Genomic DNA, 16,050 nt, shown 5'->3' with positions numbered 1-16,050 from the left:
CTGAAGCTTGAATGAATCCGAAACTTTCGTACTCGGCGCGAAAGCTGCGAAAAAGTTGCGACTTTTCGCGCAAGTCGTAGCGCTACGAAAAAGTTGCGACATTTTGCGAAGCAATCGTAATGGCTACGAAAAAGTCGCGACAATTTACGAAAGTACCGATCATTGCGAAAAAAATGCATTCGGACAGATCGTGGATTGGTAAATGTGCCCCTTAGAGTGTCATGCACTGTTACAAAAAGAGACTGGCCATTTTGTGTTTGAGCATGGCGTATGTAACAAGACTTACTCTTTCAACAATACAACACCGTCAAGCCAGACTTTAAAATTGTGCTATGTGCAGTTACAATATAATGTACCGAATGTGTAATTTGCCCAATATAAGCCAATGCACAGTATTATGTATGACACGGACTACTTACTCAGCATGGTAGGGGACCACTTCCTGCTGAAAGAATTTTCTTGCGCTTTCTCTGAAGATGTCATGGTCTGAGCTAAAGATGCGCCTTGTGCCTATGTCCATTAAAGACTTGGCTTGAGAAGTTTCTAAGCGTGGCCTCTCATCACTGGATTTGGGCTGGGTGTGCTGGTACCTAAAAAAAAAAAAAAAACAGTCACAAGTGTGATCATTTATGTATCTTTAACTAGATGTACCTAGGCCTCAAAGTAAAAAGATCTTATCCCTAACCCCCCCCAAAATTTTTTTCCAGAAGACCTGTTTTGCTAAAATACATTGAAAAAGCTCATTTAGTAGGGAAGCCCAGGGCTCTCTACACTCCTGGACCACCTGCAGCCGGGTCTGCTTTCTCTATAGCAGAAATGCACAACCAGTGGCTCGGGAACAACGTGTTGCTCACCAACCCCTTGGATGTTGGTGGTTTGGAGGCAAGTTTTGTTTGCATAAAAACCAGGTGTATTGCCAAACAAAACCACCAAATAGCCCGTATTTGGCACCCCCGAGAACTTTTTTTATGCTTGTGTTGCTCTCAAACTCATTTTTACATTTAAATGTAATGTAATTTATAGGAATGTGCCTGGTCATGTTACATAGTTACATAGTTACATAGGGTTGAAAAAAGACCAGTGTCCATCAAGTTCAACCCATCCAAGTAAACCCAGCACACCCAACCCACACCTACCAATCTATACACTCACATACATAAACTATAAATACAACCACTAGTACTAACTGTAGATATTAGTATCACAATAGCCTTGGATATTCTGATTGATCAAGAACTCATCCAGGCCCCTCTTAAAGGCATTAACAGAATCTGCCATTACCACATCACTAGGAAGGGCATTCCATAACCTCACTGCCCTCACCGTGAAAAACCACCTACGCTGCTTCAAATGGAAGCTCCTTTCCTCTAATCTAAAGGGGTGACCTCTGGTGCGTTGATTGTTTTTATGGGAAAAAAGAACATCCCCCAACTGCCTATAATCCCCTCTAATGTACTTGTACAGAGTAATCATGTCCCCTCGCAAGCGCCTCTTTTCCAGAGAAAACAACCCCAACCTCGACAGTCTCACCTCATAGCTTAAAGGAGAAGGAAAGGCTAAGTCACTTGGGGGTGCCAAAATGTTAGGCACCCCCAAGTGACTTAGAACGCCTACCTTGTACCCCGGGCTGGTGCCCCTGTACGGAGGGAACAGCACCAGCCCGGGGCACCTGTAGACACCGCTTCCTCCTTCCTTTGCGCGCTGCCGGCGAAATCCGCTGGCCGGCACATGCGCAGTAGAGTGAAAAGCCGACTTTAATGTTTAAGTTCGGCTTTTCACTCTACTGCGCATGCGCGCGCAAGCGAGGAGGAAGGAGGAAGCGCCGGCAGCTACCCCGGGCTGGTGCTGTTCCCTCCGTACAGGGGCACCAGCCCGGGGTACAAGGTAGGCGTTCTAAGTCACTTGGGGGTGCCTAACATTTTGGCACCCCCAAGTGACTTAGCCTTTCCTTCTCCTTTAAATCTTCCATCCCCTTAACCAGTTTAGTTGCACGTCTTTGCACTTTCTCCAGCTCATTAATATCCTTCTTAAGGACTGGAGCCCAAAACTGCACTGCATACTCAAGGTGAGGCCTTACCAGGGACCTATAAAGGGGCAAAATTATGTTCTCATCCCTTGAGTCAATGCCCTTTTTTATACAAGACAGCACTTTATTTGCTTTAGTAGCCACAGAATGACACTGCCTGGCATTAGACAACTTGTTATCAACAAAAACCCCTAGATCCTTCTCCATTAAGGAAACCCCCAACACACTACCATTCAGTAGATAGTTTGCGTTTATATTATTTCTACCAAAGTGCATAACTTTGCACTTATCAACATTGAACCTCATTTTCCAGTTTGCTGCCCAGTTATCTAATTTTGTCAAATCGCTCTGCAAAGCGGCAGCATCCTGCATGGAACTTATAGTTTTGCACAATTTAGTGTCATCAGCAAAAATAGAAACAGTACTCTCTATGCCCACCTCCAGGTCATTAATAAACAAGTTAAAAAGCAAAGGCCCAAGGACTGACCCCTGCGGTACTCCACTAACCACACTGGTCCAATTAGAAAATGTTCCATTTACAACCACTCTTTGTACTCTATCCTTCAGCCAGTTCTCTATCCAATTACAAATATTATGTTCTAGGCCAATATTCCTTAATTTGATCATTAACCTTCTGTGAGGTACTGTATCAAACGCTTTAGCAAAGTCCAAGTAGATGACATCAACTGCCATTCCAGCATCAAGGTTCCTACTCACCTCCTCATAAAAGGCGACTAAATTAGTCTGGCAAGATCTGTTACGCATAAAACCATGCTGGCACAAACTAATAGTATTGTGAACTGCAATGTATTCAAGTACCCTATCCCTTATTACCCCTTCCAAAAGTTTTCCTACTACTGATGTCAGACTAACAGGCCTATAGTTTTCAGGCTGAGAACGGGATCCCTTTTTAAATAACGGCACCACATTAGCAATCCGCCAGTCTCTTGGCACCATGCCAGACCTCAATGAATCCTGAAAAATTATGTGAAGAGGTTTGGCAATCACAGTGCTCAGCTCATATAATACCCTGGGATGAATCCCATCCGGCCCTGGACCTTTGTTTACCTTTACATGTTCAAGTCTCTTTTGAATTTCCTCCCGAGTGACCCATGCGCCAGTAGCTAAATTACTAGAACTGGGCATATTACAAGGGAAGCCTTCATTATCTGGCTCCTCAGATGTATAGACAGATGAAAAATAAGAGTTCAAAATTTCAGCTTTTTCCCCGTTCTCATCAACCAACTTACCCCCCCGTGATAATAAAGTTCCCACCCCTTCTTGCTTCATTTTTTTACTATTCACATAATTAAAAAATAATTTAGGATTCTTTTTACTCCTAGCAGCAATATCCCTTTCCATTTCTATTTTAGCTTGCCTGATAGCTTTTTTGCATGCTTTATTTGCTTCCTTGTACCTGATGAAAGTTTCTGCTGTCCCAGCTAACTTGAATGCCCTAAAAGCACGTTTTTTCTTATCAACCTCTACAATAACACTTTTATTCAGCCATAAAGGTTTTGCTTTGCGATGCCTCTCCTTGCTTACAAGGGGGATATACTGTTGTGTATACCTACAAAGCAATGTTTTAAAGATGTTCCATTTTCCTTCTGTGTCTAACCCCATGAAAAGCCTTTCCCAGTTGACACATTGCAGAGATGCCCTTATACTGGCAAAGTCTGCACGTCTAAAATTAAGCGTTTTAGTTACTCCCTTATAGCGCTGTCTCTGCAGCATTATCTCAAAGGAGACCATGTTGTGATCACTGTTCCCCAAATGCTCACCCACACAAATGTTAGAGATGAGTTCATTATTATTAGAAATCACCAGGTCCAAAATAGCGTCATTCCTAGTGGGTTCTTGAACCGCCTGAAATAAAAAGTTGTCATTTAGCATATTTACAAACCTACTAGCTTTTTCTGACCCCATTACTCCAGTCAATGTCCGGATAATTAAAGTCCCCCATAACAACAACTTGACCCAGTTTTGAAGCCTCCTCCATTTGCAACAATAGCTGGGCCTCATCCCCCTCATCTATACGGGGTGGTTTATAGCATACACCAATGATCATTTTCTTTGTGACCTTCAGCCCTACTGAAATTTCTACCCAAAGAGATTCAACGTTTTCATTGGTAATGTCTTTATTACATGGCTTTAAGTCTGACTTTACGTAAAGACAAACCCCTCCACCCTTTTTAATCTCTCTGTCCCTCCTAAAAAGTGTATAACCATTTAAATTCGCAGCCCAGTCGCATTTATCATCCCACCAGGTCTCAGTGATACCAATTAAATCATAATTTTCAATACATGCAATAGCTTGCAGCTCCCCTAATTTACCCGACAAGCTACGCGCATTAGCCAGCATGCAGCGGAGATGATTACTTCTCCCTCTGATGTTTACATTAGCTAAGGGAGAATTAGAGCTAAGGCAATTATGAGACTGCTTTCCTTGTAACGGAAGCTCCTTATCTGATAAACTATATGCCCCCCTCACTCCTCCCCCACAACCCTTTGCTAGTCCCCCTTCCCCGTCTACACTAATTTTCCCATGGAATTCTAGCTCACCCACCCCCCCCTTGTCTAGTTTAAACACTCCTCCAACCTCTTAACCATTCTCTCCCCTAGCACAGCAGACCCCCTTCCATTGAGGTGCAATCCGTCAGGGCTGTATAGATTGTACCCCAAGGAAAAGTCAGCCCAGTGCTCTAGGAACCCAAACCCTTCCTTCCTACACCAAGACTTTAGCCACGCATTTAGCTCCCTAAGCTCCCGCTGTCTCCCTAAACTTGCACGCAGCACCGGCAAAATTTCCGAAAAAATTACATTGGAGGACCTTTGCCTAATCTTAGAGCCTAGATCCCTGAACTCTTTAAAGTCCCCCACCTACCGTTCATTTTGTCGTTAGTACCGATATGTACCAAGACAGCCGGGTCATGCCCAGCCCCTCCCAATAATGTGTCAACCCGATCAACCACATGCCGAACCCTGGCACCAGGAAGACAGCAAACTGTCCGGTTGAAGCGATCCGCTCGACAGATTACCCTGTCCACTTTCCTAATGATCGAATCCCCTATAACCACCATCTGTTTAGGCCTAGCTCTGCTCTCCTCCCCACCACTACTAGTGAAACTGGTCTCCCGGCTGTTAGAGAGATCAGCCTCACCTAGAACCGCCAATCCAGAGTTCACACTCCCATCTTCTTCACACAATCTGGCAAATCTGTTGTGTACAACTCAAGATGGGCTTGAATACATTTTTCAAAGAAAGACTGTATTTGTTATAAAAACTTTGTTTTTTAAAATAGGGTGCTGAATTACAATACGTATTGCTGCTTTTTGCACTGCAATTGGCACATGTATTTATAATGTCTGCAATGGAAGAAAGTTTTTAATAGAAAAACGCATAGGATGAAGGCAAAAAAACACAAGGCTCCGAGCTGAGCAAGTGCTCCTAGAAGCTCCATTGGTTTTACAGAAAGGAGATTTCTGTTGTGTATAGTAAGCTATATTGTACTACTTAAGGATTAGTGCTTTATCATGTACCCAAAGTGTTATAAATGAGCATGTGCTTTTTTGCATTAACTTTGATTATGTTATACTGTGATGAATTTCAAATATCAAGATATTTATTGACACCCCAAACTGTTTTAAAACCAAAATTAGCCCACTGTACTAATTTAAATATATATTTTTTCATATTTCACCCTACAGGACCCCACCTACTGCAGAACCACAGCTCCCACAATTATTGGATAGCCAAATTAGTCTATTGCATTGGCTCTTGGAATAACATTTGCTACACTATGTTACTGTTTATACACAAGAGTGTAATATATCCTGCAAAATATAGCCTTATAAGTGGTGCTCGTGATGTCACTGGTTATAAGGGTGCTCATGATGTCATTTGTGTCACAATACTTAGTTAACTTTTATATTCTTTATTTCATTTTAAAAATAATGCAACCCCTCAGACTTCCCTAACCTGCATACAAGCACTTGTTCTTTTATAAAATAATGGAATTCCTCAGTAACCTCTGCTATCCTCACATTTTACATCAGGGGTAAATTATTCTCTATGTCAGTACCCACTGCCTCTCTCTCTATAAAACTAACTAAAACACATCTAACATGGTGGTTCACTTTGAAGTTAACTTTTAGTATGTTATAGAATGGCCTATTCCTAGCAACTTTGCAATTGGTCTTCCTAATAAATTTTTTTTATAGTTCTTGAATAATTTGCCTTTCTCTTCTGCCTCTTTCCAGCTTTCAAATGGGGGGCACTGACCCCCGCAGCCAAATCGTACGCAAGGCTACAATTTTATTATTATTTATTTATTATTATTACTACTATTCATATTCCCATCTCTTGTTTAAACCACTACCTGTTGCTAGGGTAAATAAGACCCTAACAACCAGATAGCTGCTGAACTACCAAATGGAGCGCTGCTGAACAAAAAGCTAAATAACTGAAAAAACCAAAAAGGTCGCCCTCCGCCTATGACTGACAACTGCCCCATGCACCACACTTATAAAAGCACTTGATTTGAAATGAAATGCTAAATAACAGAGGGGGAAGCCAATAGCTAACTGGTATAGTATGCCTGGCACAGAGCAGCTCCCCTGATGATGGACTCGGCCGGCCCCGCCCCTCCCGCCTGTGTGTGACTCAAGCCCAGCAAAGTGGGGCAAAGTTCAGCTCTGTGGGTGAGTGAGAAAAACACAAGCAAGAGGCGGCTCAATGCGAGGTGACCCTGTCCGGTCACACAGACACTTAGCTTGAAGGGGTAGAGCACAGGCACAGGCTCTGTCAAACCAGCAGCGAACCCGCCCGTATGTACGCCCTTATATTACATAGGAAACATTGTGGAACTAAAGCTGCGCTGAATGTAAGGGCAGGAAGTGTTCATGTACACGCAGGGGGCAAACACCCGCCGGCAAGCAGCCTAACGCTTGCTAAAGCGGCCATTCCCATTGCACCACACAGGGAGTAGAATGGGGCACTGGCTTACCTGGCAGGCACTGAGGCGGCTCTAGCTGTACCAGAGACATGCTTGCCACTGATGCCATTTAGCTGTTGAACAGATTTTCCCAAAAACCTTAGCCGGGCTGCCATTGTTCTTACTACTCAGTGCTCGGACCGAATTTGCAGAGGTGACAGGACTTAGGCAGGAAGCAGTCACTTCTATAGGGAGGCGGAGACTGGAACCTGGATGGGCTAACAGCTGGCTGCCCAATTCCTCTGGATATTGAGCGCCTCCTAGTGGCAGTACGAGATATAGATATATATATATATATACACACCACTAGGGCCAAACGATCAGAACACAAACACAGCGACAGGGATACAGGCCATCAGGGTGAGCACTGCTGACTCCCAAGTGGCCAAATCAGCAGCTTAATTATGCCTGTGTATTCCCACCTATTGTCACATTGTTATCTCTCTGAAAATTATTTCCCACTGCCCCTCTCCATTGGCCCTTCCCCATGTTTATAGTTGCCCTAAGACAACTCTCATAAGCTATGCATATATTGATAGCTCTAATCAATACCTTCATAACAAAGCATGCATAAGCTTAAACAAATCAAAATATTTGTCTATTCTATTCAGCTTTCTCCAACCCATAACCACCCTTCTGACACTTGCACAATTTTTATCTACTTTTACCTGTCTCATCTCTTCCCATCTAATATCTGGAATGCTTGGGACTTGGGGTTTCTGGATAAGGGGCTTTTCTGTAATATAACTCAAGTCTCATCTGATTGCATGAGAGATGGTGTTCCATAGTTTGGAGAGTCCTGGAAATTGGGTTTCTAGATAAAGGATGCCATACCTATATTCTCCTTTTTAAATGAATAACACAAAAACAGTAAACTATATATATATTATATATATATATACAATATGAAATCTCACTTCAGGGAGCCTCTTTTTGAGCACTTTATCCTAGTTCCTAGTTATAGAATTATACTCAGCAATAGTAACTGCAGAACAGCGCAGTCAGTTATTATACATTTTACAAGATTTTATGGGCATCCTCTAAAACCTTGATGGATATATGTATTTTTTTAAATTAGCTAATACCAAAATACCTAACCATAATCCATGATTTTACTTTGCCTTAACCACTTCTTTGTGAAAAAACAGTTTGGCAGCCATGGGCGTCCACAGATAGGGACAGGAGGGGGCACTTTGCCACCCCCTGGAGTTTTGCATACAGCTCACAACCCACTGTCCCGGATAGCTGTTTAAATGTGCCATGTTGCCCTGCTTGTCTTGAATTCTTCTCAGCTCCTTGATCCTTGAGGAAAAATCCTAGATCTCCATCTTGGATCTTTTAAAGGAGCCAGGTGGAGACAGAGAGGCAGAGAGAGAGAGAAGCGTGAGAGCAGCAGCATTCACCTGAATGACTTGTCTGTTAATGAAGTGCTTATTAGCCATTTCTGATGTGATTATACTAACATGTCTTGGGTAAATACTTTGGTTGTCCATTTTCTGTAGTAAATATACAGGCAAGGGACCTCTTATCCAGAATGCTCGGGACCTGGGGTATTGCGAATAAGGGGACTTTCCATAATTTTGATCTCTTTAATTTAAAGATTAAAAAAAAACCAATAGGATTGTTTTTCCTTCAATAAGGATTAATTATATCTTAGTTGGGATCAAGTACAAGGTACTGTTTTATTATTATAGAGAAAAAGGAAATAATTTTTAAAATTTGAATTGATTAAAACGGAGTCTATGGGTGATAACCTTCCCATAATTTGGAGCTTTCTGGATAACAGGTTTCCAGATAACAGATTGCATACCTGTACTAGCACTTCTGGGGTTAATAAGTGCAGATTATCCATTTTCTATAGTAATTATTTGCACACCGTGGGATAATATGTTGTTAATATTGGCAAGACTATGGTTAATATGCCCGTTGTCTATTTTATTTAATAATTGTACTGGCACTTATAGAGTATGTTTTGGTAAAATGGCTGTGGTATTTAGTAGCCACTATTTACAATCCCTGGACTCAAAAGGAGCAGTGCATAGCAGAAGGTAAACAAAGCTTTAAGTTCACTAGGAGCATGTCTGGGCAGAAATGGGTATTATTGACATGAAGGGTCATTAAAGTGGCTTAACTAGAAGGAGCCAGGCCCCCACAAAAATCTTGCAGGGCACCTAGTTGTTCTACCCAATGCCCACCCCAGCCCTGGCCCCTTGCTAAGCCACTCACTAGGTATATTGTTTGCGACATGCAGCCAGAAGGGGCTTGGGAGGGGGACTACCATGTAGCAGACCCCATGGCCCAGGCCCCTATGTCCTCTGGGGCCCCCTCCCGTGGCTACAGTTCTATCCCCTGCCTGGTGCTTAAAATACAGTAAGAAGGAAAAGTAAATTCACTTGTGGTTGTCAAGGCATCCCCCAGTGGTTATAATTAATACCTGATACCCCATCCCAGTTAGTAGATAACTGCACTGGCCTGGAGTACTTCTGTATGAACACCACGGAGTGATTGTGTTTTTTTCCTTCTTTATTCTTCAAAGGCCTGGGCTGACACATGCGTGGTAGAGTAAAAAAAAAGTTGGCTTTTTAAAGTTTGGCTTTTCATTCTATTGCGCATTTGCACCCTGCAAGAAGAGGGAAAAAGATTGCCATGTGGTGCTGGTATCAGGTAAGTTATTATAATTATTGGGGGGCGCCTGACATTTTGGCACCACCCAGTTATTATTTCCTTCTCCTTTAAAACACTAGGCAAAAAGTATGTTCACAACATGTCATTTACATTGAACGTATGTTGAAGAAGGGGGTATACTGTCTTTTTAAGGTTTGTAGTTGAACTGTGGTAACAAAGGGGTTAACACACCTTTAAAACCTGTATCTCTGTGCAGATAACATAGTTTCTTGTAGCAAGTGGCACAAACTTTGTCCTCATGAGACTATGGTAAGATTTGCAGATCTCAGCTCTTCCCGTGTGTCTTGTGCGACTGAGTCAGCAGCTTTCCCCACCTCCTTCCTCTTGTCCCAGCAGCTTCCAGCCTCTCTACTGACTCTACAGACACATTATTCATGATGCCGATCAGGAGACATTTGCTGCTTATTTCTAACTCCACATTGCACGGAGGGGGTTATCTGGAGCACTGCCAAGAGCACATACTAAAGTTTCTTGGGACGTAAGTATTCTGCTCTTGCTTTTTGTGTTGTTTGGCACTGGTACCACCCAAAGTACTGACCCTGGCAGAGAATGATTCAAGCTATGTGCATGCTGCATTAGGAGGTGCACTCTGGCCTCCCTCCACAAGTCACTTTAGCATACCTCCCAACATTTGAAAAATGTCAAGAGGGACAAAAAGATTTGGTGCGCGCAGCGCGGCAATTTCTTTTCACCACGCCCACTTTTGTGGCCACGCCCCAATTATCACACCCCATCCATTTTTTTTTTCAAAAAACACTCCTTTTATAAATAGTGGGATAAGACACAAATTGTGCTATACCCTCATACTGTACTACCTAAGGAAAATAATATAGCAACTCCTACATATAAAATACAAATATAGAGAGAAGGAAGTCAGTTATAAGTCTGTTATAACTATGTACCAGTTTTGCCCCCCCATAGAAACTGCCCCCATAGACAGTACCCCCCACAGAAAGTGCCCCAAATTGCCCCCATACACAGTACCCCCTATACACAACACCCCCATAGTAAGTGCCCCCAATTGAGACAGTACCCCCCAAACAAGCTCCTCCTTCTCCTTCATCAGCAGCTCCTCTCCGTAAACGGCTACTTATATGGTGGCGACAGGTGCTTTTATAAGGTTGCGCCCCGTGCGTACATATGACGTCAATACGCATGGGGCACAACCTTATAAAAGGGCCTGTCACCACCGCGCAAGGAGCCGCATATGGAGAGGAACTGCTGAAGAAGAACAGTTGGGGGGTATGCTTTAGGGTAAACACCCCTTGTAAAAAAAAAAAAAGGAAGACTAGATCTGCAATAAATATTCCCTTTGAACACATACTTCCTTTTGTAGTGATAACCTCCCAGCATTCTTTGCATCACTTCACCAGTGATGCCAGCAGTTGTAATTATTTAGCAAGATATATATATTTTTTTCCTCCCAGACAAGTGAAACGCGTGCTGTTTATTCCGTATGCTCTCCATGACAGAGACTCCTATGCCAAAACTGCAAGACAGAAGTTTGAAGCACTGGGTAAGTTTGTGATGGGGCCCGTTTGCTGGCTTATGGGTAAATATCTAAACTGGTTGCTAAAAGGGCAGATTAAAGACTTTTTAGCACTTGCACACTACTTGGTACATTGTAAATGGCCCCTTTAATGTTAAGTATACACCCACTCTTTATCATGCTAACATACTTAGACCAGTTAGACTAATGGGGCAGCATGGTGGCTCAGTGGGTAGTACTTCAATCTTACAGAGCTGGGGTTCTGAGTCCAATCTCAACCACAGCGCTTGCGGTAAGGAGATTATATGTTCTTCCTGTGTCTGCGTGTGTACTCTGGTTTTCTCCCACACTCCAAAAACATACAGATAGGTTAATTGGCTTCTGACTAGATTGTAAGCTCCTCTGGGACAGGAACTGATGTAAATGATGTATGGTCTCTGTGAAGTGCTGCGGAAATATGTCTGCACTATATAAATAATCAGAAATTGATAAATTAGCATTTTATTCCAGCTCCAGTTTTTGTCTTGGCACATAAAAGGTAGGCACTGTTATGTAACTGGCCCACAGGCAATTGGTCAGATATTTTCTTAATTGTCCTGTTTAAATAGGTGGCAAAGCACGTTTTCCTGTACTCACTGATGTTCCGGTACATAGCTGAACATAAGGATCATCTGATATACAGTATTTATACCTATTTTACCTAACTTGTGACACATGAATACTGAAATAAGTATTATCTTTATTTTCCAGGATATGGTTTGGACAGTGTGCATGAAAGCCCTGACCCTGTTGATGCTGTAAAAAAGGCAGAAGCCATATTCATTGGTTAGTACAATATATATGTCTGTGGCAGAATGTTGTTTCCCATGCTAGTACTATACTGTAAGAAATAGTTAACTGGGTGGCACAATTAAACTCATGATAAAAATGTGACTGTTTGGTTTAGCCCATGTTATAGGTCAGCTATTGGGTGTTTTAATTTTTCAGCAGTCCCAAGCTATCTTTTCCTATTGGGATTTAGGTCACAGTAATTTGGAGAAATCTAGTTGTCCTGGCCTGCTGCTACAGGTATTGGATCTGTTATCCAAAATGTTTGCGACCTGGGGTTTTCTGGACATTTAATCTTTCTTTAATTTGGATGTCCAGACCTTAAAAAAATCACTTAAACATGAACTCAAGGTATTGAATCCATTATTCAGAAACCTGTTATCCAGGAAGCACTGAATTATGAAATGGCCTTCTCCCATAGACTTCATTTTAATTAATAATTCAAATTTTTAAAAATGATTTCATTTTTCTCTGTAAGATTAACATAGTAGCTGGAACTTGAAGGTAACTAAGTTGCATGAATCCATATTAGTGACAAAACAATCCTACTGGGTTTATTTAATGTTTACATTTTTTTAGTAGACTTGGAGATCCAAATTACAGAAAATCCCTTTATCCAAAAACCCCCAGGTCCCGCACATTCTGGATAACAGGCCCCATATCTGTAGAACCAGTAGAATTGTTTTGCCACCATTATGGATTCATGCAAATCAGTTCAAGATCAAGATACAGTTGTATTTTTACAGAGAAAAGGGAAATCATTTTTTAAAAAAAATAGAATTATTTACTTAACATTGCCTTCCCATAATTTAGAGCTTTTTGGATAATGGTTTTCCTGATTAGCTATAACATACCTTATGTTACCAAATTCACTTAACTAACAGCTTCCCTACCACAAACTCTTACAGATAGAGGGTAATGGTGTAGTAGGGCAGTGTTTATATCAGGGCTGTGGAGTCGGTACATAAATTCTCCGACTCCGACTCCTCAGTTTCTGATACTTCCGACTCCGACTCCTCTGTTTTTAATATGCTAATGTATTTTATACATTCATACAGTCAATGAAAAGCATGCTTCATGATCACTCAACGTGTTCGTTTATGCACTGTGTGCATTGGGCTTTATTCTTATAGCAGATAAGTAATTAATTATGACTGTTTGTGAATTGGGACATTTAAACTTGCTTTATTTTTTTTTTTTTATTCCCATTTAAATTTAGCAGGAGTCGGAGTCATTTTTTGCCGACTCCAAAATTGCCTCCGACTCCTCGACTCCGACTCCACAGCCCTGGTTTATATGTTTGTGTGGGGAGAGGGGGGGGAAGATTGCCACCCTTGCCTTGGGCGCCAAACGCCCTTTGCCTGGCATGATTCTCAGAAGGACTTGTGTCTCTTTTTATAGGCTCTGGTTGTTACATTTGGAGTTTTAGGTCAGTTTGCTGTAGAACTTGCTTTTGTAACATTAGCCAAACATACCCTTATTTTATCCCCACAGGTGGAGGTAACACATTCCGGCTTCTGAAAGCTCTGTATGATAGTGACTTGATAGCTGCCATCAGGAAGAGAGTATTAGAGGTAACCTATTTTGAAATGCATGAGGAGACCAACAAGAAAAGCCGTCATTGCTCTTTTCCTTGAGTACCTCCTGCTCAAATCAAAACTCAAAGGGGAAAACTGTTTTGTACATGCTGTAAAGAAGCTTCCAGTTCCCTTAAAATTCTTCATCATTTTAATCTATTTTGGCCCCCATCCCAAATATTTATAAGGTTGAATAATAATCATCTGAAACGGTAAATGGACAAACTAGAATGGCCTGTGTAGCATTTTTGCTCACTATGGCCCCTAGCAATACAATACTAACCAGCACACAATAAATATGACTGTACCACCATTGTACTAGCTAAAAGCATTGCAGTCTTTTTTTGCAGATCATTTTTCTGATCGTTCAAAGAATGTAAGCTCAGCATGTAGTCATTTCTGCTTAAGTGGTCACAAATGCAAAGAATGCCCATTCCAAAGCGTGTTTAATTAATTAAAGTATTGCTGTATATATTTTTATTATTCTTATTAAAAATGTTTAGAGAACTTTACATAATAATAAAGATAAAGTATTTCTCTACTTCCAGGATGGGGTTCCTTATATTGGATCCAGTGCCGGTACCAATGTTGCCACAGTTAGCATCAACACAACCAATGATATGCCAATTGTGTACCCGCCTTCTCTGCAAGCCCTTCACTTGGTGCCTTTCAACATCAATCCTCACTATCTGGATTCTGATGTAAACAGCAAGCACATGGGGGTATGTTCAAGCTCATTTTTACAAAAGCTTAGATTCTCAGACAGATTGCCCCATGGTAGAAGATGTTCCATAGATGTATTTGACCCCTGTACCATAGTTCTGATTGGTCAGCTCAATTAATCACTTTGAACAGAAGATCTCCCTGTGATTTATAAGCCAGATTATAAAATGCACTGGATATGGGTTTACTGTGACTGAAAGGTTCTGTGTATGCTTCCGTGCAAAATTAGTAGCATAATATAAAAATGATTTATAAACTTTTATTAAAATTATGCCTTAATTATGAACTTGTGTTTGTAGGAGACAAGGGAACAGCGGATTACACAATATCATGAAGAACTAGATACTCCTCCTGTCCTGGTAAGTTCTGCTTGCAAGTACTGTAGATATAGTAGAGTGAGAAAATTATTATGATGGGGCTATAACAACTTACTTAATACTCCTTTTTCTCAGCCCAGGATAAGCAGCTAAGAGTTCTCCCAGTAACAAGCCAGTGAGACCAGGAATGATCTATACATTTAATTTAATATTATCCTTTTTTTGGATTTCACTCAAGTAATGATGACCAATACCTTTAAATAATTAAGATCATGTATAATAAAATATTTTCTGGCTCAAGTTTGGTCTTGCAATGCTGCAGGATCCAGGTAGCCGAGTTCAATTTGGTATAGCTCTAATATATCCATATCTAGCACTGTCCAAGTTTTGGGGTTCCACGTAGAATCCCAAACATAAGATATGGGCAATAATACTTTTTTAAAATTTTTCTAAATTAATTTGCTTAATATTGACAGTCATTAAATGAACACTTTCCTGGAAGCTGGGCTGCCTTTGAACATGGGTTTAGGTTGTGCAATTCATTTCTTACATATGTTTTTCTCTTTCAGGGCTTACGGGAGGGTTGCTTACTGCTAGTGGAAGGTGACAAAGCAACTCTTCTCGGTATAACAAAAGCACGTCTGTTTGTAAGGTAATACTAACATACACTGAAGGGCTTACATAGCCGCAGATTTTTCTGTGGAATTGTGCTTAGTATGACTAAATCCGTAGACTAATATTAAGCACTGTATCTATGAGAAAAACCATGTAACTGTTCTCTGTTTGGCTGCACATTCTCCCAGACTGTGAGAACATGCCCCATTCTAGCTTCTGCTAATAGGATTAGAACAGGAAACAGTTAATTGGCTACAATTCCCATTAACTTCACACATTGCCCGCACTGGAGACAATGTATGACCCTTAGACAAACGGATTGTAAATTAATGGAAGCTCAGCAAATAAAGTAAAATATAACTAAACGCACATTGCACTAATATTTTAATAATATTTTAATAAATCACATTAATTACTTTCATTTTATATCATTCTTTAGGGGAAAATCTCCTTCAGAACATGAACCTGGTCACGACTTTAGCTTTCTTTTAGGCTAAATCAGCCATTGCTCGCTTTACTGAATTCCACATTTATTTGCTCCTTGATTATATATACAATAAATGACCTGTGAATAAATCAACCTGTAAATTGGTTTGTTATGTTTTATTATAAATCTAATATTTTTGTATTATAGTATCCTACTTATACAAGCTAAGAAGTGGCAACTCCAAATATGCAGCAGATTCGGTTAAATAAATCACATGATAGTTTATATGAATGCTAAAAGCCACTGTATGAGCAACAAGATTTGACAAATATTTGTAAACTTGCTGTAACTTAAATAAATGCAAGTAAAA

The 16,050-nt window shown here is 41.0% G+C and overlaps 2 protein-coding genes across 5 annotated transcripts in view; one reads left to right on the top strand and one right to left on the bottom strand.

The window, feature by feature from the left end:
• Window positions 1-7,261, bottom strand: part of acadl (acyl-CoA dehydrogenase long chain) — a 20,933-nt gene extending 13,672 nt beyond the window's left edge. The window contains exons 1-2 of the mRNA NM_001045785.1: window positions 7,032-7,261; window positions 420-590 (exon numbers count right to left, since the gene is read on the bottom strand). Coding sequence (NP_001039250.1) covers window positions 420-590; window positions 7,032-7,135 — 275 coding nt within the window. The 5' untranslated portion in view covers window positions 7,136-7,261. The remainder of the gene's footprint in view (window positions 1-419; window positions 591-7,031) is intronic.
• Window positions 6,659-16,050, top strand: dpepe (dipeptidase E). 4 transcript variants are annotated; one of them, NM_001016448.2, is given in 9 exon segments: window positions 6,659-6,726; window positions 10,041-10,182; window positions 11,132-11,220; window positions 11,944-12,018; window positions 13,516-13,595; window positions 14,147-14,320; window positions 14,621-14,680; window positions 15,208-15,290; window positions 15,693-15,833. In NM_001016448.2, coding segments are annotated over 8 exon segments (723 nt in total). In that variant the 5' UTR covers window positions 6,659-6,726; window positions 10,041-10,078; the 3' UTR covers window positions 15,751-15,833.

Source organism: Xenopus tropicalis, chromosome 9 (assembly GCF_000004195.4).
Source record: "Xenopus tropicalis strain Nigerian chromosome 9, UCB_Xtro_10.0, whole genome shotgun sequence".
NCBI classification, from domain to species: domain Eukaryota; kingdom Metazoa; phylum Chordata; class Amphibia; order Anura; family Pipidae; genus Xenopus; species Xenopus tropicalis.
Note: the sequence above shows the minus strand (reverse complement) of the source record. Positions and strands in the feature narration are given on the sequence as shown.

Excerpts from the sequence above, each read along its gene's own strand:
- dpepe (XM_012970425.3), top strand. The coding sequence starts at position 10,079 with ATGATGCCGATCAGGAGACATTTGCTGCTTATTTCTAACTCCACATTG. Across the intron at positions 11,221-11,943 it reads ACAGAAGTTTGAAGCACTGG|GATATGGTTTGGACAGTGTG; the intron begins GTAAGTTTGTGA and ends TTTATTTTCCAG. Across the intron at positions 14,321-14,620 it reads TAAACAGCAAGCACATGGGG|GAGACAAGGGAACAGCGGAT; the intron begins GTATGTTCAAGC and ends TTGTGTTTGTAG.